The sequence below is a fragment of the Seriola aureovittata genome, chromosome 3 (assembly GCF_021018895.1).
Source record: "Seriola aureovittata isolate HTS-2021-v1 ecotype China chromosome 3, ASM2101889v1, whole genome shotgun sequence".
NCBI classification, from domain to species: domain Eukaryota; kingdom Metazoa; phylum Chordata; class Actinopteri; order Carangiformes; family Carangidae; genus Seriola; species Seriola aureovittata.
The window spans coordinates 28,773,271-28,800,735 of NC_079366.1; the positions used below are offsets into that span (position 1 = coordinate 28,773,271).

The following is a 27,465-nucleotide window of genomic DNA, read 5'->3' on the forward strand; positions in this document are numbered from 1 at the left end:
AGGCTGGCTGACATATCTGAAGTCAGAAGGTTTTATCCTCTGGAGACTGTGACTGGCTGTACAAAGTGTTATGACAATCCATCCAGTGGTTGTGGAGATATTTCAGTCCAACAGTGGTGGAACGACTGATGGACTGGCAGACATTGCTCTAAGAGTCAGACGGTTTTGTTGACTGTACTGTACAGTGCAGCTGGATCTTCCTCAGTTTCCTGACTTATGGTTCTGAGAGGAGACAAAATAAATAGAGAAATAATCAGGAGGTTGTGGGGACATTTTGTCTTGAGGTTTTAGACCGGATAATGTTTCTGCAGGAAGAGATGCTCACCTCAGGGCAGAACTGTTAAATTTGACAACAGCGTAATGAACACCATCCTCGTCCTCGTCCTCGTCCTCCGTCTCCTCGTGTCTGCGGGGTCCAGCTGGATTGATGTTGGAGTAGACAGGATCTGTCTGGTTCTTCAAGAAGCGGACACTGGCGTAGTGAAGTTCTACCTGTTCCTCCGACTGATTGGAGTGATACTGCAAAGACAAATTCATTTTTGAACCTTTAATGTGTAGTGATATTGAACTTTGGTAGAACCTCAAATAGTACGTGTTTTCATCCATCTATTTTCTTTCACTTGTTCTTTGTCCGAGTCGAGGTGACATCAGGCAAAGCAAGGTAGCCCAGAGGTCTTTCTCCACAGCCGCATTATCCAGCTCCTCCTGCTAGATCTTGAGGCCTTTTCCAGGCCAGATGAGGTTTGTAGTCCCACAGCATCTTCTTGGTCTGGCTCCAGGGTGTCCACCCAGTTGGACTCTTATCACCTTCCAGGTAAGAGAGCTACTCATCCTACTCCTAACGTTGAGCCCACGCACCCTTGTAGGGAAGCTGCTTACTTCTCACATTTGTATTCCCATCCTTTCAATGGTTACCCAGAGTTTATGATCAAAGGTGAGGGATGGAATCAGATTGATGGTTAGTTTCCTCATAAGGCTCGAATCTTCTGATGATCTTGTTCTCCTTTTTACCCTTACTACTGAAAAAGACCTCAAGATAACATAATATCTTCACTCTAAGCAGGAATTCATTCCTACCCACCCACAGGTGTGGGGTGACTGTGTTGAAGACAGAGCTGAAGTCAATTGAGAGCATCCGCACACAGCTGTTATAATTCTCCAGATGTGTCTGGCTCCTGTGAAGTGCTGGTGATACAGCGTCATCAATGGAGCAGTAAGGGCAGTGTGCAAACTGGAGTGGTCAAGTGCCGCAGGGAGTCTGGATGGTATGTGGTTGATCATGGGTTGTTTTAGCCACATGCAAAGGAAGGTCTTCAATTTGAATGCAAAAGAATAATATTACAAGAAATCATGACGGAAAAGGCCAAAGAAACATCCCCTCAGGTAACAATCAATCTGCAGCTGTTTGACTGAAAAAAGGTTTGCTGTAGAAACTGTGTTAAAAAATATGTTGAAATACAAGATTCTGGATGTAATAGGTCACGTCCAAGAGAAAGATCAAAGAAAGAGTTAACAGAAGTCAGAAAAGGTGTTTCTAAGAAGATATTTGTCAGAAGAGATAAAACTATTAGATTTGCTTAAAATGGAAATATCTTCAGCAATCTAGAAACAGAAATACATAAAAGACAGAGTATGTATTTTATCTGTCTCTGAATGAAGTGCTTTTCAATCAGATTCATTTTCAACCTGCACTTTGACTAAGCTGTGTGAAGTGAACTGAAGAACCAGAATGGTGTTTCACTTCTGATTTTACACTGAACGGTACAACCTGTTCCTCACCTGGTCACTGTAGTCAGGTCTCTCTCCAGGCTCAGACGATTGCTTGGACGTTCTCTTTGCTCTGCTCACAATTAATAAAAACATATAATAATATAGTTGCCAAAGTGACAGCTAATGACTGGTTTTGAGATATTTAACAAACAATGCTTTAATAAAACACATGTGCTAACCTTATCAGTAGGAAGGCAGAGAGGAGAATGACAGCGAGGAAAACAGCAGAAGTTGTCCCAATGACTGCTGATTTCAAAGCTTTAGGGAAAACTGTGATGAAACAAAAAATCTCATTCAGATGTATAAAGATATTTTACCTCGATGGCCCCATGGAGTGATATAACAAAAATTATTTTAATGTTCACGTACACTCAGATGCAACTTCATTAGGTACACCGAGCTCAAACTAATGCAGTCTCATACAACAGTCCCTCAGTAAATCCTACCTGTCTACCTCCATGAAGAGAGAACGAGGACAGTTTGTATAATGCAATACAATTCAGATGCCCACACAGTCCCAGTGCTAGTTGCTTGTGTTATAGTGTTTTTATATTAATTAATATTCATTAAATCATTACCCATTACATCATATGGATTGTGATGTTTGATGTGAATGTGAGAAAGTGAATTAAAGATTTACCCTCCACAACAGTCAGAGTTAAGGTGGAGTTACGACGTCCTCTTGTGTTCTGGGCTTCACAGTAATAATTCCCACTGTGTTCAGGTCTGAGGTCAGTGATGGTGAAGATCTGTCCTGAAGCTTTTGGTGAGTCTTCATTCTCCTTGTACCAGGTGTAATTAGCTGCTGGGTTAGCATCACTGCTACAGGTCAGATTCACTGAACTGCCCTCCACTATCTCACCAGAGGGACTCACTGACACAGAGAGAAGCTTTGGAGCATCTGGAAGACAATTAAACAACATATGGAGACACATTCCATTAATATTAGCATGCATGACAAGTAGTCTTCTGTATAATTAAAAATAAATAATGCAACTTACACTGGACATCTACATGTAGAGCTGAAGAGTTGATCTGTCCATAGTGATTCTCAGACTTGCAGTAGTAGGTCCCTCTGTCCTCAGAGTTGATGGAAGTGAAATGATAAACTCCTTCTGGTCCTTGAAACAGTTTTTGGTTCTCCTTGTACCAGGTGTAATTAGCTGCTGGGTTAGCATCACTGCTACAGGTCAGAGTCACTGAACTGCCCTCCACTATCTCACCAGAGGGACTCACTGACACAGAGAGAAACTTTGGAGGATCTGGAGGATACATTAACAAACATACACAATATCAGAATGCTATCATACCACAAACTTCTAAAGAGAGATTATATCTAGAAAAGACAATAATAAAATTAAATCAAATCACATTTTGGTCAGAACAAATAAGCTTTGTTCACAAAAACCAGATGAAATGTATCAGATATAATATTGAATTTAATTTTCTCTAGACTAGTGGGTTTAAAACTTCCATCAGATTATATCATTCATGAACAAAGAGGTGTAAACTCACACACTGAAGGAGAGGGGAAATCCTCGTGTCCTTTTACAGCACAGGCATAACTGTTTTCACCATAAAAGTAAGCTGGTAAAGAACGTGCATCTTCCCAAATATACTTTCCACTCTCGTACCAGATGTAGGACGGATGATCAGGTAGAGGACAACTGCTGTGACACGTGAGACGTGACCATGTACAGGGATCAACCAAGCATCTTTCTGATTCGCTCATCTTCACCTGTAAACCTGGATTTATAAAGAAACACACATCATTTTAGACAGAACTGTCAACAGATAAATGATAACAGATTTACAAAGATTCAGGGTTTAACTAATGTAGTTTCCAACAGATATGTTACCTGTGACAGACAAAGTGACTCCAGGTTCACCTGTATATTTCCCTCCTGGTTGGTTTGTAATGAACCTGAACTTGTACTCAGCTGAGTCGCTCTCTCTCAGGTCTGTGATTCTCAGAGTGCAGTCGTTCTCACCACAGTGATACTGAACACGACCTGAATACTCTGAGTCTGCTCTCAGATCCACAGGTTCATTATCACTGAATCTAGTGAACCAGAATGTTTTTTCAACTGCAGTATCAGCATCATTTAACCTGGATGGGGATCTGTAGCTGCAGTGTATTTCCACTGTTGATCCTTTGAAGGCACAGATCTGAGTTGGAGCGCAGGTCACTCCCCAGTCTTTCTGACCCTGTATCACTGTAACACAGAGCACAGCAGGAACCACAATCACATTTGAATATTTTGGAGCTGCATCAGTTCGTAAACCTGCAAGAGAACTGAACTCATTCCAAACTTACACAACTACTTTGGCTCTCACATCATCCCACTGTGAGCCAATGAGACAAAGAAGACTGCAGTGTGTGCATATACATTACCTGGCACAGAGAGAAGGAACACAACAAAACCACTCTCTGCCGCTGTTAAACTCATAGCTGCTCCTCTCGTCTCACTGTGCGGCTTCAGAGACAATAAAACACATCAGAAAGTAATTAATGTACAGAACTTATACATTAGTTACATCCAATTCTTCCACTCACAATGTAGAACAGTACTGTCTTGACCTCCTGTGCTCATGAGAATGAGCAGTAGAGAATAGACTTCCCTCCTCTTTATATTATTAATATGCAATGTGAACATCAGGCCAGGAAATAGTCAGTTCTCAAAAGAAAACAGAAAGAATTTACTGCAGGACTGGTGTATTTGACTGCATCAGATTTAGCTAGGTGTTCCTAATAAACTGAAAACTGAGTGTATATCGCTTTGGGAGCAAGACTTGTTTGTAATTATATGTTATCATTCGAGGTTTAAAGAAATCTGAGCTGTTTGTGTCAAACATTATAAGCCAAGGAGAAAAAAGTATTTAGGAAAATCAAATAACACTAAAATGTCTCACATACACACTGTAAATTCACACTGTGGTCACAAGCCTTCACTCACTCACTCACTCACTCACTCACTCACTCACTCACGTCTCTATCAAGAAACATTACGGTGTGAACAGAGCAAAGACAGACTGCAGCTATAACGACAATGAGTGCGATCAGTTTTTTTTTAAACTCTATGCAGTCTCTTCATTTCGGTTGAACACGTCTTCCATGTCGACCGCGACACACCAATTCTCCACTGCACACAGTAGTTTCACTGCTTTCCAAACTGTTTTACTAGTGACTCCTTAAAATGAAGTTATGTGGTTGTGACCCTTCATCAGAAGTTATGTGCTTCAAAGTTATGAGATGTGAGCATTTCAACTAAAGAGGGATATTTTGATAAAAGAGTGCAGAAAAACACGACTCTTTACTAACATCTAGTGGCAGCAGTGTGACACTACAGCTGGGTCACAATGCTTGTTGCACTAATGTGCTTTAAATAGCAAGTTTATACATGAATTGGATGGAAAAACTATAAGCTTACAAACTGTTAGCCATCTGAGTTACAATTGATAAAATGTTATGTCTACATTAATCTTTATTTGAGGTTAAAGGTCAGTTAAAGAGACTTTTTAACCACTAGTTGCATTGCAGAGCATAAAAGTAGCTGATATATTTCAGATAGACAGATGAAAGCCGGGAACTACCCAAAGTCATTAGGATTTTTTTGTGGTACCTTGCATTCTTGTACCAGATGTAGGACGGATGATCAGGTAGAGGACAACTGCTGTGACACGTGAGACGTGACCATGTACAGGGATCAACCAAGCATCTTTCTGATTCGCTCATCTTCACCTGTAAACCTGGATTTATAAAGAAACACACATCATTTTAGACAGAACTGTCAACAGATAAATGATAACAGATTTACAAAGATTCAGGGTTTAACTAATGTAGTTTCCAACAGATATGTTACCTGTGACAGACAAAGTGACTCCAGGTTCACCTGTATATTTCCCTCCTGGTTGGTTTGTAATGAACCTGAACTTGTACTCAGCTGAGTCGCTCTCTCTCAGGTCTGTGATTCTCAGAGTGCAGTCGTTCTCACCACAGTGATACTGAACACGACCTGAATACTCTGAGTCTGCTCTCAGATCCACAGGTTCATTATCACTGAATCTAGTGAACCAGAATGTTTTTTCAACTGCAGTATCAGCATCATTTAACCTGGATGGGGATCTGTAGCTGCAGTGTATTTCCACTGTTGATCCTTTGAAGGCACAGATCTGAGTTGGAGCGCAGGTCACTCCCCAGTCTTTCTGACCCTGTATCACTGTAACACAGAGCAGCACAAACCACAACCAGATTCACAACAGCACCAGAGAACACATTTATTTTCACTTCCATCTTTGTACAACTGAACTACATTTCCAAAACTAGATCCAGGGATGTCAAACCAGGTGCCATGGAGATCCTGCGAGTTCACACTAGATCATGGAATTTAAAAACTAGAACTACAGTATTTTAACAGGCATTTCAACTTGTATTTTTTACCACTGGGATATTTATCAATGTTGGTGCTTCAGCTTCAGTCATTTAAGACATAAAAGATGCTGTTTTAAAAATCAGGTGTGGAGCAGCAGAGCAGCCTTAAATCAGGGCTGCATTCAGATCTCACTCACACACACACACACACACACACACACACACACACACACACACACAGACACACACACTATGTAAACCCTCATCTGTTAGGCAAAGAAAATAAAGATAAATATAAATACTATACTTTGTCTTTGTCTTAATTGTTTTGTTAAGTCAAAATTATGAGACTGTACTAACTCATTTTGATTTACTATCATAAATGATTTAGTAAATCATGTTTGACTGCTCATGGATTTTTCCCTGTTCTTGGTAGAAATGAGCTTCTGTACATGAAGAATAACATCTTTTTCTCTTTATAAGGTCACATGACTTCCTCACCTGAGCGATATTCAAGAGAAAGACTGTTTTACCTTCAACTCCCAGATATAAACTTGATGTAAAGTGATTTTATGTCCACTCTGCCATATTATAATACATATACAGTGTATTGCACTATCAATAATAAAAAAGCCTTTTTTAAATAAAAGTCTGACATCAACTTGAAGCAGCAGCTTTGTGCTTACACTTTAACAATCCAGCGTCATTTTCTGTAGATGCTTCGTGCCGTGAACATATCCATTAACCTACTTCCTTCCTGCAGAACAGAAGTGACATTTTGTCTGCAGACAGATTGGGAAGTCCTGTGGTTTTTTTGCAGAGCGCTGCGTGCGCCTGACAAGTGTATTTAATTAAACAAAACAAGATGGAGCAAAGCGGCTGGTGCCAATATATATATATATATATATATATATATATATATATATATATATATATATATATATATATATATATATATATATATATATATATATATATATATATATATATATATATATATATATATATATATATATATATATATATATATATATATATATATATATATATATATATATATATATATATATATATATATATATATATATATATATATATATATATATATATATATATATATATATATATATATATATATATATATATATATATATATATATATATATATATATATATATATATATATATATATATATATATATATATATATATATATATATATATATATATATATATATATATATATATATATATATATATATATATATATATATATATATATATATATATATATATATATATATATATATATATATATATATATATATATATATATATATATATATATATATATATATATATATATATATATATATATATATATATATATATATATATATATATATATATATATATATATATATATATATATATATATATATATATATATATATATATATATATATATATATATATATATATATATATATATATATATATATATATATATATATATATATATATATATATATATATATATATATATATATATATATATATATATATATATATATATATATATATATATATATATATATATATATATATATATATATATATATATATATATATATATATATATATATATATATATATATATATATATATATATATATATGGTGATATATATATATATATATATATATATATTCTGACCCTGTATCACTGTAACACAGAGCACAGCAGGAACCACAACCACATTTGAATATTGTGGAGCTGCATCAGTTCGTAAACCTGCAAGAGAACTGAACTCATTCCAAACTTACACAACTACTTTGTCTCTCACATCATCCCACTGTGAGCCAATGAGACAAAGAAGACTGCAGTGTGTGCATATACATTACCTGGCACAGAGAGAAGGAACACAACAAAACCACTCTCTGCCGCTGTTAAACTCATAGCTGCTCCTCTCATCTCTGTGTGACTTCAAACACAGTGAAACAAATCTGCAGATAAGAAGTAAATCAGTCACATCACAAACACTTCAACCTGCAATACAGAAAGAAACTGGAAGCAAAGGACAGAATTCAAGCTGTTAAAAATACATCCAACTTCCTTCCTCTTTACATCATTTACATGCAGAATCCAGTAGATTGAACTTCAAGTGAAGAAGAAGGCCTACTGTAACTTGTGGTTTATGCAAAGGTAAACACAGTGCAAGAGAGACGATTTAAAGAGACAGAAGACAAAGACATTTTTTATTTCTTCCTCTGTGTTGGAGAGTTCAGTGTCTCAAAAAGATGCAAAACAGTCTCCTTCAAAACACAAAGACAGATGCAAGAAAAGTTAACATTAAAGAAAGACACATCAAAGAAAGATTTAAAATGGAATAAAATAGTACATTCAATGACAATTAATGTTGTAAATGACATTAAAATATAGAAAAAGAATAAATATATAATGATAAAATAAATCATTTTCATATCAATAGATTAAAATGTATGTAGAGGAGAGCATACAAGAACAACATAGATTATTGTTATGAGCAGGTAAGGCAATAGAAACAATTAAAAAATGAGAATAAAAACAGATTCATAACTCAGAATAAAGCAGCTGTGATAATAAAAACTGGTTAAAGAAAACTCAGGGAAGAAAAAGAACCTGGTGGAGATATTGTATACACAGACAGAAGAGGAACTGACAGTGGAACTGGTGTAATATCAATAAAATATAACTCTTACTCTTACTTACATCTACTGGCAGCATTTGGAAACTACAACTAGATGAGAAGAAAAAAAATTCCCTCCAAAAGGTGAAGTAACAAAATAATGAGCTACAATTTAAAGGTATAAAGAAGAAATGTGAAGGACCAGATCAAACTTTGTCTGTCTTCATAGCTGCTAAATAAAATAATAAGATGAAAATGAACAGAAAAATCTTTAAAGCTGGAACCAATGTTGTTTTACTTCCTGTTTCCACCAGGTGAGTCCCACCTTTGCTTCAACATCATCTAAAAAAGATCACATGAAACCTGTGTAAAGTTACAGTTGTAATTATAAATCTGGAGTCTGTGTGTTATTGATCTATTTTCTTTCATTAAGTGTGAGAGGCTCTAACCTGACTGTAACTTCACACCAGGTCTTCCTGCTCCTCTGGTTCTTGTGTCTGTGCTGCAGTGGTGCTGTTCTCATAACCAGGACAAGAGTCTACCTGATGGAGAGAGGTGACAAAATGACACTGACAGTAATTTTACACAACTTACTAACACACACTACATGTACCTTGTGTTTAGAGTGAAGGAGAAATGAAAAGTCACCTGATGAAAACATGAATACTTTTAATCCTATTTAGACTGGAGTAGTGAAGCACTTCAGCCTCTTGTGGCTGAAATGAGTATTACAACAGTAAACACTATTCATGAATAAGAGACCAGTAGTGTCACACACACACACACACACACACACACACACACACACACACACACACACACACTTCTCTTCTGAACTCTTGAGTGCCATCTTCTGTTCATAATGGTGAACATCAGTGTGGTGGACTTATCTGACCCAAGGCTGATGGTGTCTTCAACGTACATCTCATGCCACGTAAAGTGCTGAGAGTTTTTCATCTCTGATGCTACAAATATAACTATGAACATTTTAGTTAAGGTGTAATATTTCAGGCCATGACATGTACTTTGTGCCACAACACCTACTTTTTCCAACAAATGCAACAAGTGACGCTTTACACCCCATGAAAGCGCTCACACAACACAAATGTTGACTGTATTTTAATCCTATTTAGACTGGAGTAGTGAAGCACTTCAGCCTCTTGTGGCTGAAATGAGTATTACAACAGTAAACACTATTCATGAATAAGAGACCAGTAGTGTCACACACACACACTTCTCTTCTGAACTCTTGAGTGCCATCTTCTGTTCATAATGGTGAACTGCAGTGTGGTGGACTTATCTGACCCAAGGCTGATGGTGTCTTCAACGTACATCTCATGCCACGTAAAGTGCTGAGAGTTTTTCATCTCTGATGCTACAAATATAACTATGAACATTTTAGTTAAGGTGTAATATTTCAGGCCATGACGTGTACTTTGTGCCACAACACCTACTTTTTCCAACAAATGCAACAAGTGACGCTTTACACCCCATGAAAGCGCTCAAACAACACAAATGTTGACTGTATTTTAATCCTATTTAGACTGGAGTAGTGAAGCACTTCAGCCTCTTGTGGCTGAAATGAGTATTACAACAGTAAACACTATTCATGAATAAGAGACCAGTAGTGTCACACACACACACTTCTCTTCTGAACTCTTGAGTGCCATCTTCTGTTCATAATGGTGAACTGCAGTGTGGTGGACTTATCTGACCCAAGGCTGATGGTGTCTTCAACGTACATCTCATGCCACGTAAAGTGCTGAGAGTTTTTCATCTCTGATGCTACAAATATAACTATGAACATTTTAGTTAAGGTGTAATATTTCAGGCCATGACGTGTACTTTGTGCCACAACACCTACTTTTTCCAACAAATGCAACAAGTGACGCTTTACACCCCATGAAAGCGCTCAAACAACACAAATGTTGACTGTATTTTAATCCTATTTTACTCTTACAAAATATATATATGAACTATCCGATGTTGCTATTTACGCTGCAGCATGTCACAGTTCTTCTAATATCAACTGAAGTGAAGTTTCAGGTCATTTCTTTTAGAGCTAACATGCATTAAAGGTTCAGTTCATTCAAATTCCAAAAACAGATGCAGAACTCTGGCGGTATTCGACTGTGCAGGTTGACTAATGAAATCACAACTATGTGCGTGGCTTGACAAACACAGGGGTGAGTCACAAAATTATTTTAATGTTCACGTACACTCAGATGCAACTTCATTAGGTACACCGAGCTCAAACTAATGCAGTCTCATACAACAGTCCCTCAGTAAATCCTACCTGTCTACCTCCATGAAGAGAGAACGAGGACAGTTTGTATAATGCAATACAATTCAGATGCCCACACAGTCCCAGTGCTAGTTGCTTGTGTTATAGTGTTTTTATATTAATTAATATTCATTAAATCATTACCCATTACATCATATGGATTGTGATGTTTGATGTGAATGTGAGAAAGTGAATTAAAGATTTACCCTCCACAACAGTCAGAGTTAAGGTGGAGTTACGACGTCCTCTTGTGTTCTGGGCTTCACAGTAATAATTCCCACTGTGTTCAGGTCTGAGGTCAGTGATGGTGAAGATCTGTCCTGAAGCTTTTGGTGAGTCTTCATTCTCCTTGTACCAGGTGTAATTAGCTGCTGGGTTAGCATCACAGCTACAGGTCAGATTCACTGAACTGCCCTCCACTATCTCACCAGAGGGACTCACTGACACAGGGAGAAGCTTTGGAGCATCTGGGAGACAATTAAACAACATATGGAGACACATTCCATTAATATTAGCATGCATGACAAGTAGTCTTCTGTATAACTAAAAATAAATAATGCGACTTACACTGGACATCTACATGTAAAGCTGAAGAGTTGATCTGTCCATAGTGATTCTCAGACTTGCAGTAGTAGGTCCCTCTGTCCTCAGAGTTGATGGAAGTGAAATGATAAACTCCTTCTGGTCCTTGAAACAGTTTTTGGTTCTCCTTGTACCAGGTGTAATTAGCTGCTGGGTTAGCATCACTGCTACAGGTCAGATTCACTGAACTGCCCTCCACTATCTCACCAGAGGGACTCACTGACACAGAGAGAAGCTTTGGAGCATCTGGAAGACAATTAAACAACATATGGAGACACATTCCATTAATATTAGCATGCATGACAAGTAGTCTTCTGTATAATTAAAAATAAATAATGCAACTTACACTGGACATCTACATGTAAAGCTGAAGAGTTGATCTGTCCATAGTGATTCTCACATTTGCAGTAGTAGGTCCCGCTGTCCTCAGAGTTGATGGAAGTGAAATGATAAACTCCTTCTGGTCCTTGAAACAGTGTTTGGTTCTCCTTGTACCAGGTGTAATTAGCTGCTGGGTTAGCATCACAGCTACAGGTCAGATTCACTGAACTGCCCTCCACTATCTCACCAGAGGGACTCACTGACACAGGGAGAAGCTTTGGAGCATCTGGGAGACAATTAAACAACATATGGAGACACATTCCATTAATATTAGCATGCATGACAAGTACAGTCTTCTGTATAACTAAAAATAAATAATGCGACTTACACTGGACATCTACATGTAAAGCTGAAGAGTTGATCTGTCCATAGTGATTCTCACATTTGCAGTAGTAGGTCCCGCTGTCCTCAGAGTTGATGGAAGTGAAATGATAAACTCCTTCTGGTCCTTGAAACAGTGTTTGGTTCTCCTTGTACCAGGTGTATTTAGCTTCTGGGTTAGCATCACTGCTACAGGTCAGAGTCACTGAACTGCCCTCCACTATCTCACCAGAGGGACTCACTGACACAGAGAGAAACTTTGGAGGATCTGGAGGATACATTAACAAACATACACAATATCAGAATGCTATCATACCACAAACTTCTAAAGAGAGATTATATCTAGAAAAGACAATAATAAAATTAAATCAAATCACATTTTGGTCAGAACAAATAAGCTTTGTTCACAAAAACCAGATGAAATGTATCAGATATAATATTGAATTTAATTTTCTCTAGACTAGTGGGTTTAAAACTTCCATCAGATTATATCATTCATGAACAAAGAGGTGTAAACTCACACACTGGAGGAGAACGGAAATCCCCACGTCCTTTTACAGCACAGCGATAGTTGTCTTCAGGACCAAATGTGTTTGGATCAAAATATTTTCCTTGTTCATTGTGAACTTCTCGTTCATTCTTGTACCAGATGTAGGAAGAATCACCAGGTAGATGACAACTGCTGTGACAATTCAACCCTGTGCTGGTAGAATCCTGAATGACATTCACCTGGATCTGAAGGTCTGTGAACACCAAACATAAATGTTATTCTACATGATCAACACACACACTAACATTTGAATTTGACTTCCGTTGTAAATGTTACCTGTGACAGACAAAGTGACTCCAGGTTCACCAGTATATTTCCCACCTTGTTGGTTTGTTATGAACCTGAACTTGTACACACCTGAGTCGCTCTTCATCAGGTTTTCTATTGTCAGAGTGCACTTCCTGTTGTTACAGTGATACGTCGCACGATGTGAATACTCTGGGACTCTTCTCAGATCTGAATAAACCCCATCTATCTCTTTCCTAAACCAGAATGTGTCCTGAACTGTAGTAGAAACCTCTTTGATTGTGGATGGGTAGCTGAAGAAACTGTTTATTTCCACCGTTGATCCTTCAAGGGCGCAGATCTGAGTAGAAAAGTAAGTCACTCCCCAGTCATCCTGACCCTGTACCACTGTAACACAGAGCAGCACAAACCACAACCAGATTCACAACAGCACCAGAGAACACATTTATTTTCACTTCCATCTTTGTACAACTGAACTACATTTCCAAAACTAGATCCAGGGATGTCAAACCAGGTGCCATGGAGATCCTGCGAGTTCACACTAGATCATGGAATTTAAAAACTAGAACTACAGTATTTTAACAGGCATTTCAACTTGTATTTTTTACCACTGGGATATTTATCAATGTTGGTGCTTCAGCTTCAGTCATTTAAGACATAAAAGATGCTGTTTTAAAAATCAGGTGTGGAGCAGCAGAGCAGCCTTAAATCAGGGCTGCATTCAGATCTCACTCACACACACACACACACACACAGACAGACACACACAGACACACACAGACACACACACTATGTAAACCCTCATCTGTTAGGCAAAGAAAATAAAGATAAATATAAATACTATACTTTGTCTTTGTCTTAATTGTTTTGTTAAGTCAAAATTATGAGACTGTACTAACTCATTTTGATTTACTATCATAAATGATTTAGTAAATCATGTTTGACTGCTCATGGATTTTTCCCTGTTCTTGGTAGAAATGAGCTTCTGTACATGAAGAATAACATCTTTTTCTCTTTATAAGGTCACATGACTTCCTCACCTGAGCGATATTCAAGAGAAAGACTGTTTTACCTTCAACTCCCAGATATAAACTTGATGTAAAGTGATTTTATGTCCACTCTGCCATATTATAATACATATACAGTGTATTGCACTATCAATAATAAAAAAGCCTTTTTTAAATAAAAGTCTGACATCAACTTGAAGCAGCAGCTTTGTGCTTACACTTTAACAATCCAGCGTCATTTTCTGTAGATGCTTCGTGCCGTGAACATATCCATTAACCTACTTCCTTCCTGCAGAACAGAAGTGACATTTTGTCTGCAGACAGATTGGGAAGTCCTGTGGTTTTTTTGCAGAGCGCTGCGTGCGCCTGACAAGTGTATTTAATTAAACAAAACAAGATGGAGCAAAGCGGCTGGTGCCGATCAGTCTCAAGAGACTCCCCCCTTCCTCCCCTTCCTCCCCACGTAAAAGTGTCTGCAGACAATATGCGTCCGCTTTCATTTATGATCAATAATTCTAGCAAATTAATAAAAAAATAAACATATCCAAGACTTCTACCCTCTTCTACCCTTAATGTACACAACACTTTAACATACAGTGAAGTAGGTAAAAGGATAAATAATCCACAAACCACTGTGTGTTAACAATCCGGACACAACCAGCACCCAGTTCACTTCACATGTCCAATTTTAAAGAGACAACAGTGAATATTTAGTGTTAAGTATCTGCTCCATTTGTATCACACTGCATCACTTTACAGTTGAAATCTAAAACTTGGTGATCTGAAAATGAATAAATGACTTCTTTATACATTTTTCTCTCTTGAACTGACTTAAGGTTTGGTTTAAGATACACAATACCTGGCACAGCGAGAAGGACGACGACGACAAATCCACTCGCTGCTGCGGTTAAGCTCTGAGCTGCTCCTCTCATCTCTGTGTGACTTCAAACACAGTGAAACAAATCTGCAGATAAGAAGTAAATCAGTCACATCACAAACACTTCAACCTGCAATACAGAAAGAAACTGGAAGCAAAGGACAGAATTCAAGCTGTTAAAAATACATCCAACTTCCTTCCTCTTTACATCATTTACATGCAGAATCCAGTAGATTGAACTTCAAGTGAAGAAGAAGGCCTACTGTAACTTGTGGTTTATGCAAAGGTAAACACAGTGCAAGAGAGACGATTTAAAGAGACAGAAGACAAAGACATTTTTTATTTCTTCCTCTGTGTTGGAGAGTTCAGTGTCTCAAAAAGATGCAAAACAGTCTCCTTCAAAACACAAAGACAGATGCAAGAAAAGTTAACATTAAAGAAAGACACATCAAAGAAAGATTTAAAATGGAATAAAATAGTACATTCAATGACAATTAATGTTGTAAATGACATTAAAATATAGAAAAAGAATAAATATATAATGATAAAATAAATCATTTTCATATCAATAGATTAAAATGTATGTAGAGGAGAGCATACAAGAACAACATAGATTATTGTTATGAGCAGGTAAGGCAATAGAAACAATTAAAAAATGAGAATAAAAACAGATTCATAACTCAGAATAAAGCAGCTGTGATAATAAAAACTGGTTAAAGAAAACTCAGGGAAGAAAAAGAACCTGGTGGAGATATTGTATACACAGACAGAAGAGGAACTGACAGTGGAACTGGTGTAATATCAATAAAATATAACTCTTACTCTTACTTACATCTACTGGCAGCATTTGGAAACTACAACTAGATGAGAAGAAAAAAAATTCCCTCCAAAAGGTGAAGTAACAAAATAATGAGCTACAATTTAAAGGTATAAAGAAGAAATGTGAAGGACCAGATCAAACTTTGTCTGTCTTCATAGCTGCTAAATAAAATAATAAGATGAAAATGAACAGAAAAATCTTTAAAGCTGGAACCAATGTTGTTTTACTTCCTGTTTCCACCAGGTGAGTCCCACCTTTGCTTCAACATCATCTAAAAAAGATCACATGAAACCTGTGTAAAGTTACAGTTGTAATTATAAATCTGGAGTCTGTGTGTTATTGATCTATTTCTTTCATTAAGTGTGAGAGGCTCTAACCTGACTGTAACTTCACACCAGGTCTTCCTGCTCCTCTGGTTCTTGTGTCTGTGCTGCAGTGGTGCTGTTCTCATAACCAGGACAAGAGTCTACCTGATGGAGAGAGGTGACAAAATGACACTCACTGGACCTCATTCATCACACCTGCATACAATTACATTTTATTATAAGGTTTTTAATCCTGTTTAAAACTGAATTATGTGATGAAATGTGATGTGGTCAAATACTTTACTGGTTCATAATGAGAAAGTTGTATTTTAAATATAAATTCACTTCACATCTTCTTCAGTTTCCAGAGCGTTTATGAGCCAAGTTATAATAACTGTGATACAGAGTAAGTTGTGTAAGTTTTGTAGGACCTCTCGGTCTCTCACCTCCATCATCTCTACAGCTTCATTTGGTTCAGAGTTTAAACTCAGAGTTTTCTTCTTCCTGGATTCAAACTAACAAAAACAAATACAAGATTTAACATGATGAAATTCATAAAACCAAAAACTACAGGAAGTTTGAAAAAGAAAATAAAAGAGCAGCGACTGAACTGATGGATCTTTATTGTTTTACCTCGTCCACAGACTCAAGACGACCAGTGGAATCAGCATCAGGACCACCAGAGTCAACCTGATGATATTAATCATTAATACTGATTTACCTGGAGAGTGAGACCAACAGAGAGGAGACATTAGCAGTAAGATTAGACTGATAGATCAGTTTGTCAGGTGATGCTGTCAGTCAGTCAGTCAGTGTCGTCCATGTTCAGTATGATGGAGGTCTCAGTACACAGCTACAAGAAGTCTGGAAATCCTCAGACTTTCTTTGCATCAGTTAAAGTTTCTTTATGTTGATGAGCTCTAGTGCAGTAAACAGGTGTGTGTAGATGAATGTGTGTAACTCACCTGCCACAACAGTGAGATTTAAGGTGGAGTTACGACGTCCTCTTGTGTTCTGGGCTTCACAGTAATAATTCCCACTGTGTTCAGGTCTGAGGTCAGTGATGGTGAAGATCTGTCCTGAAGCTTTTGGTGAGTCTTCATTCTCCTTGTACCAGGTGTAATTAGCTGCTGGGTTAGCATCACTGCTACAGGTCAGATTCACTGAACTGCCCTCCACTATCTCACCAGAGGGACTCACTGACACAGAGAGAAGCTTTTGCGCATCTGGAGGAGGTGATTTTACACAGGTTAATTATAAAATCAGCCCAACGTTGGCAATAGTGAGCAAAACATCTCCATCAAAACTGCTGAAACATCTCAAAGCATTTGTTTTCAGAAAGACTTTTCAAGGGACTAAAAACAAAAAATTGAGATTCATATACAACATGTTATATTTTTCAATAAGCTCCTTCCTTTGACTCACATTCCACATCAATAAATTTGTGATCAGACGTCCTCCTCCCCAGCTCGTTCTCAGCTGCACAGTAATACTGTCCAGAGTCAGAGGACTGGATGGAGTTGAAGACAAGTTGTGGTTCTTTGTTGGGCAATGGTAGGTTCTTCTTGTACCAGGTGTAATTAGCTGCTGAGTTACTGTTACAGGTCAGAGTCACTGAACCGCCCTCCATGATTTCACCTGGAGGATTCACTGACACAGACGGCACCTTCAGAACATCTGGAGGAGAAAACATCAATATGTTTGAAGGATGGAGAAGCACAGTGAGGAGTGGAGGTTGATTCTTTCCTGGGCAGACATTATTGTTATGATGGGTTACATAGTGGAGTAAACTCACACACTGAGGGAGAGCCGTAATTCTCATGTCCTCTTAAAGCACAAGAGATCACGTCTCCAGGATAAAACAAGTCTTTATAAGAACTTCCCTCCTTCATGATTTGCTCTCCATTCTTGAACCAGACATAGGAAAGACGACCAGCTGGACTGCAGCTGCTGAGACACTTCAGCTCTGCCTCGGTATAAGACTGATGGACTGTTATTAATCTGGTCACCTGCACCTCCAGAGCTGGACACAGGAGGAAGAACCCACAATGTTATTGGTTAACAGCTGAAAAATACAAAACACACACAGACATCAGTAACTAAGAATGATTAATACCCCAAACAAAAGTGGAAATGGATGTTAATACAAATGTTATTATAGTCATAAAATCTGATTTTCATGATTATTATGTTTTAACATGTTATCAAGTATTTTTGTATCACTTTCTAATAATGCACCTTCTTATATTGTAAATACATTGTACATCCTCTATGGCTCAGTTATAAGAACTTTAAAGTTGAAAAAATACCAGGAGCTGATGTTTACCACACGTCAAGTGACAAGTGTCATTGTGGAGGAGGATAAACAAGTGGTTGAACATTCAATTGAAGTAAACTTCCTGATTATTTACAGAGCTAACTAAAAAGAAAAAGCTAAGAAACGAGCCAAAGCATCTTTTTCAAAGCCTGGTAATCCCAAAGGTTTTTTGTACTGATGGTTTACCACTAATCTCCAAATCATTTCTAAAGGATTATTTAATCATATATATAAAGAATTACAGCCAGTAAAACCCTTTAAGGTACCTTATTTGAAAGTGATGCAAAAAAGATTTTAAAATGTGTCACTGTGTTTGTCAGTTTGTGTTGATCTGTACCTGTGACAGTCAGAGTTGTACCAGGTAAACTGCTCCTCCATTCAAAGCTTTGCGTTTTGAATTTGAAGCGATAATCAGCTGATTCTCTCTCTGTCAGGTCAGTGATTCTCAGAGTGGAGCGTCCTCTCTCTGCTTCAAGAACCTGAACACGACCTGAATACTGGGAGTCTTTACCAAGATCCTCAGGCTCTGAGGGATTCTGCCAACTACGACTACGTTCAGGACTGAACCAGAATTTTGATTCAACACCAAAATAACTGTTGTAGGTACAAGAAATGTCGACTGATGAGCCTTTGGAGACACAGATTCTTCTGTCAGTGTAAGTCACTCTGTTGCAGGATCGACCAGAGACACCTGAAAGATAAGACCTTCTTTAAACTCACCTGTAACACCTACATGTTAAACACAGGGTTGTGTTGTTGAGTTACTGACAGTTGAGGTCCAATAGACTTCAACACAGTAAGACGGTGCAAATATACAATGAGTAAACATGTAGTCATGGGACAATGCAATAGTTTCAATGTGCCACCAGATGGTGTTATGCAAGTGGAAGACTGAAGTAAACTCACACACTGAAGGAGAAGAGGAATCCTCATGTCCTTTCAGAGCACAGGAAAAGCTGTCTGCAGCATAAAAGTAGTCTGAAAAAGAAGGTGTTTCTGTCCGACTCTTCTGTCCGTTCTTGTACCAGATGTAAGAATATTTGGGTAGACGACAACTGCTGCCACACTTCAGTTCCACCCAGTCATGAGCTTTTAACCTGATCACCTGCACCTGCAGACCTGGTTTTGCAAAGAAGGAAGTAAAACTTCAATTCATACACAGGTGTAAATACCCAAACACATTCACAGTATCTACGGATGGATGTTATTTTTTGCTCATAGGGAACAACATATGGAGAAGTGAATCTAATCTCAATGATACTTTTACTATTTAGAGCTTTCAGTCATAATGTAGTGGTCTTCTGTCTTTTGTGCCATTATGTGACTTAAATGTGAAATTTCATTCATGTGATGACAAGTGGTCTCTGTGCAGAAAGAGGATGGAAAGACGGCAACGCTACACACTTGTTTTTATGTGAAAGTGGACGGGGGCATCACACACATCTGTCTGAACACCAACCTAAACCAGGAACATCAGGGATTCACAACCTTCAGTAAAGTCCATGTTTGAACTGAGGAGGGAGTTATCATCTTCCCACGATCTGTAACCAGTAGTTATCATATGAAAATTTAGATTAAAATATTCAAGTAAAAATGTTACCTGTGACAGACAAAGTGACTCCAGAATCATCAGTATATTTCCCTCCTGGTTGGTTTGTTATGAACCCGAACTTGTACTCAGCTGAGTCGCTCTCTCTTAGGTTTGAGATTCTCAGAGTGCACCTGTTCTTCTTACATTGATGCTGCACACGACCTGAATACTCTGAGTCTGCTCTCAGATCCACAGGTTCATCGTTACAAAATTTAGTAAACCAGAAGGTTTTCTCAACTGTAGTATCACGGCCTTTTATCCTGGATGGGGATCTGTAGATGCAGACTATTTCCACTATTGATCCTTTAGAGGCACAGATGTGTTTTCGAGGGTAAGTCACTCCCCAGTCACTCTGACCCTGTATCACTGTAACACAGAGCAGCAGAAACCACAATCAGATTCACAACAACAGAGAGAAACTTTATGGAGGTTCTTCAACATGGAAACCTGCTACATGACTAAAATACATTTGTAAAACTACTTGGCTCCAACACTTCTCACTGTGAGTTTAAGACAAAGATGTCTGTCATGTTGTTATATATTGTTATATATAGGTTACTGAGGTAAAGTCATGTTTTTCTCCTATGGTCTCTTCCTTTTTATTCACTTTTAAACTCATGATGTTAATAATGTTTCTGGCTTCTTGATGTAGTTGCTGTATTAAGCCACAGTGAACACAGACATGGAGAAGTCCAAAGAGAAAACCATTGGACCTGTGAATCTTAATGCAGCTGTAATGAACAGTGTGAGAGGAAGAAATTATTATTATTAGAGCGTGTGAAACTTGCTTGTTTAGTTTCCTCTCTGTTCACTCTGTGGTCAGGTTGGTGTTTAGTATGTATGTATATCCACGTGGTTGCTACTGTATGTGATAGTAGATCAGGAAGGGCAGGTCACTGTTGACCATACAGGGAGTGGAAACATCACACTGACATCAGCAAATAACAAAATTAACTGACAACGTTTGGTTATTTTGAGCCTTGGTAGATGTGATCTTGTTCTCTTAAACAGAATGTACAGACATTTGTAGATTAACTCTTCAGTTACTGAATCCTTCAGATGAACCACTTACAGCTCCATTTATACAGTTAATTCAAACAGCACAAGTCTTACTGTGCAATAATACTCACCACTAACATGTTGAGGTCAAAGATACTGAGAGATGCTGCATGTGTGAAAACACTGAACAGATCTAAGGACTTTGGTTTAACAGCACAATAAAAAAACAGCTAAACAAGTGATGAGAGAGAAAAATCACATTAGAAAAACAACATTAACTGCACATTTATTTATTCATCCTGTTTCAGCTTGTTCTCAGTAAGTTTACTGAACGTCCTACAGAGTAAATGTAGATGTACAATACCTGGTACAGTGAGGAGGAGGACGACAAATCCACTTGATGCTGCTGTTAAACTCATAGCTGCTCCTCTCATCTCTCTGTGTGACTCCAGAGACAATCAAACAATCAGCTGGTGAACAATGAATGAAAGAAATATCAATATTATCAAAGAACCAAGTCTCGTCTTACAAAAGAGGAAGGTGATGTTCCTCTGTGCGGAGGACAGAAGTCAAGCTGTTAAAAGAAAACGATTCCTTCCTCTTTACATTATGAATATTCATGAGGTCAGTACAAGTCTGAGCTACAGTCATTTAGTCGTCTTACAAACTACTGTGGAAGTCCTGAGAGGCAAATGAGAACTTAAAAACAGATGAAAAAAAAAAGTTTTCAAAGATAATCTTTCTAAAATAAATTAATAATTTTTTCATCTGTGAAAACAGGTGAAAGAAAAAAGTCAATGGAAATTAACATTGTAATTGATGTTAAACACAGTCAATGTTTCTAAATATATAATCATTGTGTGTAAGACACATCTTCTGGATGCGCTGGGACGCGTCTCCAGTGATGTTCCTGGGTCATCGGGTGTTTCGGGTCTTTCAGCATCTATCATCATATCTATCATGTGCAGGGATAATACCTCAAGGTGTTGCTGTAATGTGGTTGTTGATTGATGACGCCAGATGCAGAAGAAAAGGCAGGTGCTGGTCCATCATTGGTGAAGATTAGACTGGAATTCTGGTCTTGATACAGACAAACATGTGATAGGACAATTTGTTTAAATCATACAAGCTCTTTACATTCAAACATGTTAGGTTACATCTTGAGATAAATATGAATATGCAAAAATAAACACAGTACGAGTATTATGAAATGTAATTGCAAGAAAATGAAGAGTAAACAACTAGAGGTATAACATTCAATGGACACACACTATATAACCAACAAGTTCAGTAGTACAAATACAGATATACTGTAAAATACATACCAATATAGGCAGTGGTATATTCATTATTAAGAATCAGCAGTATGAACATGTTTACACTGGGTCTGTTTAATCACAGTGGTATAGACATGTCTTACTTTTAAAAGTGAATGACAGCATGTTACTCACCTAGACCCTCCTCACTCTCTGGACTCTCTGCCGTTGGTGAGACAGGTGGAGGCGGTATTGCATCCGTACTGGCTCAGGTCCTGATGAAGACAGAGGGATGCTGAAATCTCCTGATAAAAATGTAAAGACCTAGTGCACTTTCAATCATGGCTGATCTCCTAACAGTAATGTGAAGTGGTTACAACATGGCGAACCGATCGACGTGTATTCACTCGGTCTACTGGCCCCATACAATCTCACGTTACAGTCATCAGTTACAAAATTAGCCTAAAGTTACTGACGTAATTAGTTGTACAACAGCCGAGAGCAACAGACACAATCCTAGTAACAACATCAATATCACCACTTGAAATGTTTGTCGCTACGGTTTGTCAGTCGTTGCACTGATTATACTTTTAGCTAAAGAGCTAATGGTGATGCTACTCACCGGGCTAACAGGAAAGTTGCGAGCTCGGCATCAAACCGCATCTCTTCACACTCAGGAGCTTCTCCAGCGGTGGAAAACCACATCGAGATTTACTCGTGTTGCTTCTTTTCTTTGCCGTTGAACGTGGTTTCTTGTCGGGAGCAGTTCTTCGGGATGCAGATGAATATCGTCTTTTAGGAAGTTCAGCCATTCCTGTGTTTCTGTGATGCTAACTTCAAGCTCTGCCGGAAGTTGTTCTTCTTCGTGGGACTGAGAGCAGATTTTTGACTCTCCAATGACTCACACAGCGTCTAGTGTCACAAAGTGGTATTACAACACAGGACAGGTCGGGGCTGGCCGGTGCGCATGCGCATTTCAGTAGATAACTCTGAAATACAACAGATTGAGATCTCGATAATGACATCACTGTGTCTCCTTCACACACTGTTGATAGTGTTCATTCATTTTTTGAACATTTTAAACTAAAGTTCTGGCCACATCTTATATTGCACAACCACCAAAGCTGACATTTAAAAGTAAAGCTACATGTTCTTTGCCCACATTGCAAACTTAAAGTTTTGACACTCAAGTTAAAACTTAGACACTGAGTGATATTGACACATTGATTTGCTTTTATATGCTTGGAATATAAAATACAATCATGCTTTCCCTTATACTTGCATTCAATTTGTGATATACAAACGTTTGTACTTGCCCATTTTGCATTCAGGCCAGTAGATGTTGCACTGCTCACATGAAGCATCAAGATATTAACCCTTTCTGGAACCACTTCGCTGAGAAAAGTAAAACCTCTGATGCTATGGGACTTACGTCCAGTACCGGGCAGTTGATTTCTTCAAGCAAAGAAGATACAACAGCCCGGGAAATTTTACTCACCGAGTATTTGTCTTACTGACTGTGGACTATTCACAGAGAGCCAGGTTTCAGTTCACTGCTGCCATGATGGTTTTTGGCATCCGTATGTGGGCAATCTTTAGGTTATGACCCAGCTGGGGGAAAAGGGAAGCAACAAAAAAAAACAGGTGTTATTGGTAAATCAAATTTATTGTGTAACCAGGAGGGTAAATAAGTAAACAAAAATACAAACAAGGCAAGAGGACAACTAAAGTAAGTCATTTCTAATCTAAAAAGAAAAATTAACCAAAAGTGCCTAACTGTGTGATTCTTACAAACCCAAAAATAAGAAGCAGCACCCCTGTTCCTAATGTATCCAATCGCTTTAGAGGAGAGTGCGGCATGTTCACAAATATTCACCAATCTGTTCGGGGGCACAGGAATAAGAAATGTCAATTCATAATCCCCAGCACGTTTGTTCAAAACGTGCAACCTTTACTTTTAAGACGAACTCTTTCTGTTACTGTTCTCTCAACTTCCTTGATTTTATTGTACAAGTCGTCTAATGGAACAAACTGATGCTTTGGTGCACTGAATGGAATTGCACGTCTTCATTTAATGGGACAATAACACACGCAATGCGTTAACAGCGTTTAGGCAGCATTGTGTAATGAAGAACAAGCTCTCAAACGTCAACATACATTTACACTTAGCACAAGTAGGACTAAAAAATCAGGCAATACCCCCTAAACTGCCATTTTTCGTTATACAATGTGAAGAACTGCAGAAGAATTATACTTCATGCGCGGACCGACAATGCCAAATGTCCTCTGATTCCACCCTCGCAAATGAGATGATTTCCTGCTTCTCTTTGTCAGATATCATTTTAAAATAAATATTTTTGGGTGTGTGAACAAAACAAGATACCTGAAGTCATCACTTTCAGCTCTGCAATGTTGCAACTGGCATTTTTTAAAACTATTTTATGAGTAATTATTAACATGTGACTCGATTAATCTAAAAACAATCAGCTGGTGAATTGATCATAAAAGTAGACCTAGTCTTTGGAGCCCAAGTACAATTACAGTATAGAGAAAGGCTACAAAGTACTATGAAAGCAGAATAACAATATCACAATGAACAACAGGGACTTAATATATAGACAAAATAGCACATATACACCTTTGTAAAGCAAGTTCAAGTTTAATAAGCGGATGGATTTCAAGCAGAGACCAAAACTGTATGATACAGAAGTGCTGCAGGATGCTTAAGGCTGGTCTTGTTATTTCTCACACATTTAATTTATTCACCATAGGCTTCATGATTAGAGGAAGGAAGTTCGAGCTCTTATTAAGAGTTTATCTCTTGAGAAGTGACAAAAAGAATGTTTCGTCCGAAGAGCACGTCTCTGTAAGAAAATGATCTTTGCATTTTTCTGAGTTTTGAAGTTCAGTTTTATTGTATCTTCTATTATTTTGCAGAACAAAACACTATTCTGTAGTAATGTGTGCATGCCTGCATGTGTTTTAACGTCTCTGAAGCCACAACAGACAGAGGAGAGGACCAGCCATGAGTTACACAGCGCCAGCCACTGGATTCATCATCTTTCTCTTGTCTGCATTAGGTACTGTGTATTTCTATTTTTAAAAATGTCACTGATTTTAAAAACACTTTGAAATAATCTTTATTATACTTTACTGACAAATAGAGACAAAGGAGGTGGTTGCGTTGTGTTCAATTATAATTGAAATGGAGGCTCTATATTCAGCTTGAATTGTGTTTGTAACTTTTCACAGCAGAAAAAAAGATTAATTACATGCACAGAAAACTTCTCAAATCCTCCCTGTAGCTTAATACAGTTCTCTTTACTGTTCCATCTATGTTATTTATTTGCTCAGGGTTTGTTCTTTCTTTCTTCTTTTCTTTCTTTCTTTCGTCAGAATACGTCTAAAGACGCTGCTTCCTGAAGAACTTTGATGTATTTTGCTGTGTATTGGTAAAAGTCTTGAAATATGAAGGGCTTAAAATGTTTCTTTGAATACTTTTCACATTTTTTTTTTTTTTTTTTTTTACAATAAAAACATGTCAACGATCAACATAATTCAAACAGCCATCTTCACAAGTCGACACAGCCAAAGTGTTTCATGCTTAAAAGACGGGTTTTGGGTGGAGTATCACATTTCACTGATGCACATGTGAATTATATAAATGTCACACAGCAGCAGTGAATAATTGCCACCGCCTCAGTGTTCTGCATTTCTCAGCAGTCTGTTAACACATGCCGCCCAGCGAAGAGTGAACAGAGAGGAGAGGAACCAAGAAAATGTTTTTTCTTCCCATTCAACCCTCCATTATCATTTTAATGCTCTGACCCTCTTTAGTTGAACAAATACAAAGCGCAAATATCTTTTAGAATAGATTCAGTTTATATGTTTTTAATTTTACATGTTTTATTTATAGTTATATTTTAATCCTGTTATGCCATTTGTTAAAAAATCGCCTGCCTCCACTTTACCCCTGAGCACTAAGAATGAATTTGCATAATAATAGATTCTGAATTTTCCAATGAGAGAGAAGCAGTTGTTGATATTTTCCAAATTTTGTGAAAAAACAAAATTACATAATATTTTCATGTGTGTTAAAATACGTCTGGAGGGAAACTTTAACTTTGCGTTTTATAAAGTGCTGTAGGAATGAAGCTGTAGAGGAATGTGCGCATTACGGTTATAAGTATGGTTGAACTCTGACAATCAAAAAAGACTCACTTTCATGTTCACAACAGGTGGGAGATTTGTCACCTCATCAGAAGTCTGTCAGGTACCCTCAGGTAACATTTATATTTTGTCCAATTCAAAATCTTTAACTTCTAGAAAACATAAATATGAATGTTGTAGGTTTAATCTAACTGTGTCACACATTCAGATCTCCATGTGCACATGAACTCAACGTCAGACTGCGTATTTCTTTGGTGTACCGGGGCAGAGCATAAAACTGTCAGTGGTCATTATCTATCTGATAATCTGCCGTACATCTGGTACAAGAATGGAGAATAAATTCCAAAAGAAACATCTTCTTAGAGAGGATATTTTTATTATGCAAACAGCATCTCCTGTGCTCTGAAAGGACTGGAGGGTCACCGTTCTCCTTCAGAGTGCGTTTACTTCACCCTCTTCCACTGATATACCGCCATGTGGTGGAACCTTTAGTGTACTGCACTGTCATCTTTGTGTAAGACATGTATTTCTATTATGAGTCATCCAACTTCCCTTCTCTGTAGCCTATTACCACCATGCGTTTTGGTTTTTACTTCACACATAAAAATGACAAGTTGTGGTTTTACGGGAGGTTATGTGCTGGACTATTTATAAGCCTGCTGCAGTGACTTCCTGTTGTCTTGTCATCAAGAAATAAGCACATAACCCTCCGTAAACCCACAGTGTGTCTTGCCTCCACTTCGGTTAATAGTGAACTTGAGAGGTGTTTATAGGCAGATTTTTACCTTTAGACAGCAGATAGCCATTTCTCCCTGCTTGCAGTCTTTATGCTAAGTTAAGCTAAATGTCTAACTATCAACAAGGAAGCTAATGTGTGTATATTCAACTTTTCCTTTAAGCCTTTTCTGCAGGGAAAGGTTTTACTTATCAGTTCTTCCTTCAGCTTCCC

At 37.7% G+C, this 27,465-nt stretch overlaps 3 protein-coding genes across 3 annotated transcripts in view; all 3 read right to left on the reverse strand.

The window, feature by feature from the left end:
* LOC130163753 (B-cell receptor CD22-like) overlaps nt 1-144 on the reverse strand; it is a 5,707-nt gene extending 5,563 nt beyond the window's left edge. The window contains exon 1 of the mRNA XM_056368116.1: nt 127-144. Within this exon, the coding sequence (XP_056224091.1) occupies nt 127-144 (18 nt within the window). The remainder of the gene's footprint in view (nt 1-126) is intronic.
* LOC130163774 (B-cell receptor CD22-like) lies at nt 19-15,560 on the reverse strand. The gene is made up of 13 exons (XM_056368150.1): nt 15,041-15,560; nt 13,205-13,561; nt 12,900-13,121; nt 12,386-12,646; nt 12,023-12,283; nt 11,662-11,922; nt 11,301-11,561; nt 2,772-3,032; nt 2,411-2,671; nt 1,950-2,040; nt 1,780-1,840; nt 326-519; nt 19-222 (listed from the first exon to the last, which is right to left on the reverse strand). The coding sequence occupies exons 1-13, from the start codon at nt 15,111-15,113 to the stop codon at nt 156-158; spliced, it is 2,631 nt and encodes an 876-aa protein (XP_056224125.1). The 5' UTR covers nt 15,114-15,560; the 3' UTR covers nt 19-155.
* A 97-nt stretch (nt 15,561-15,657) lies between these two features.
* Nucleotides 15,658-21,797, reverse strand: LOC130165608 (B-cell receptor CD22-like). Its single transcript, XM_056371010.1, has 11 exons — nt 21,455-21,797; nt 20,101-20,457; nt 19,407-19,619; nt 18,838-19,191; nt 17,979-18,206; nt 17,609-17,860; nt 17,149-17,409; nt 16,817-16,904; nt 16,630-16,687; nt 16,256-16,348; nt 15,658-16,149 (listed from the first exon to the last, which is right to left on the reverse strand). The coding sequence occupies exons 1-10, from the start codon at nt 21,522-21,524 to the stop codon at nt 16,268-16,270; spliced, it is 1,962 nt and encodes a 653-aa protein (XP_056226985.1). The 5' UTR covers nt 21,525-21,797; the 3' UTR covers nt 15,658-16,149; nt 16,256-16,267.
* Between the last annotated feature and the right edge of the window lie 5,668 nt (nt 21,798-27,465).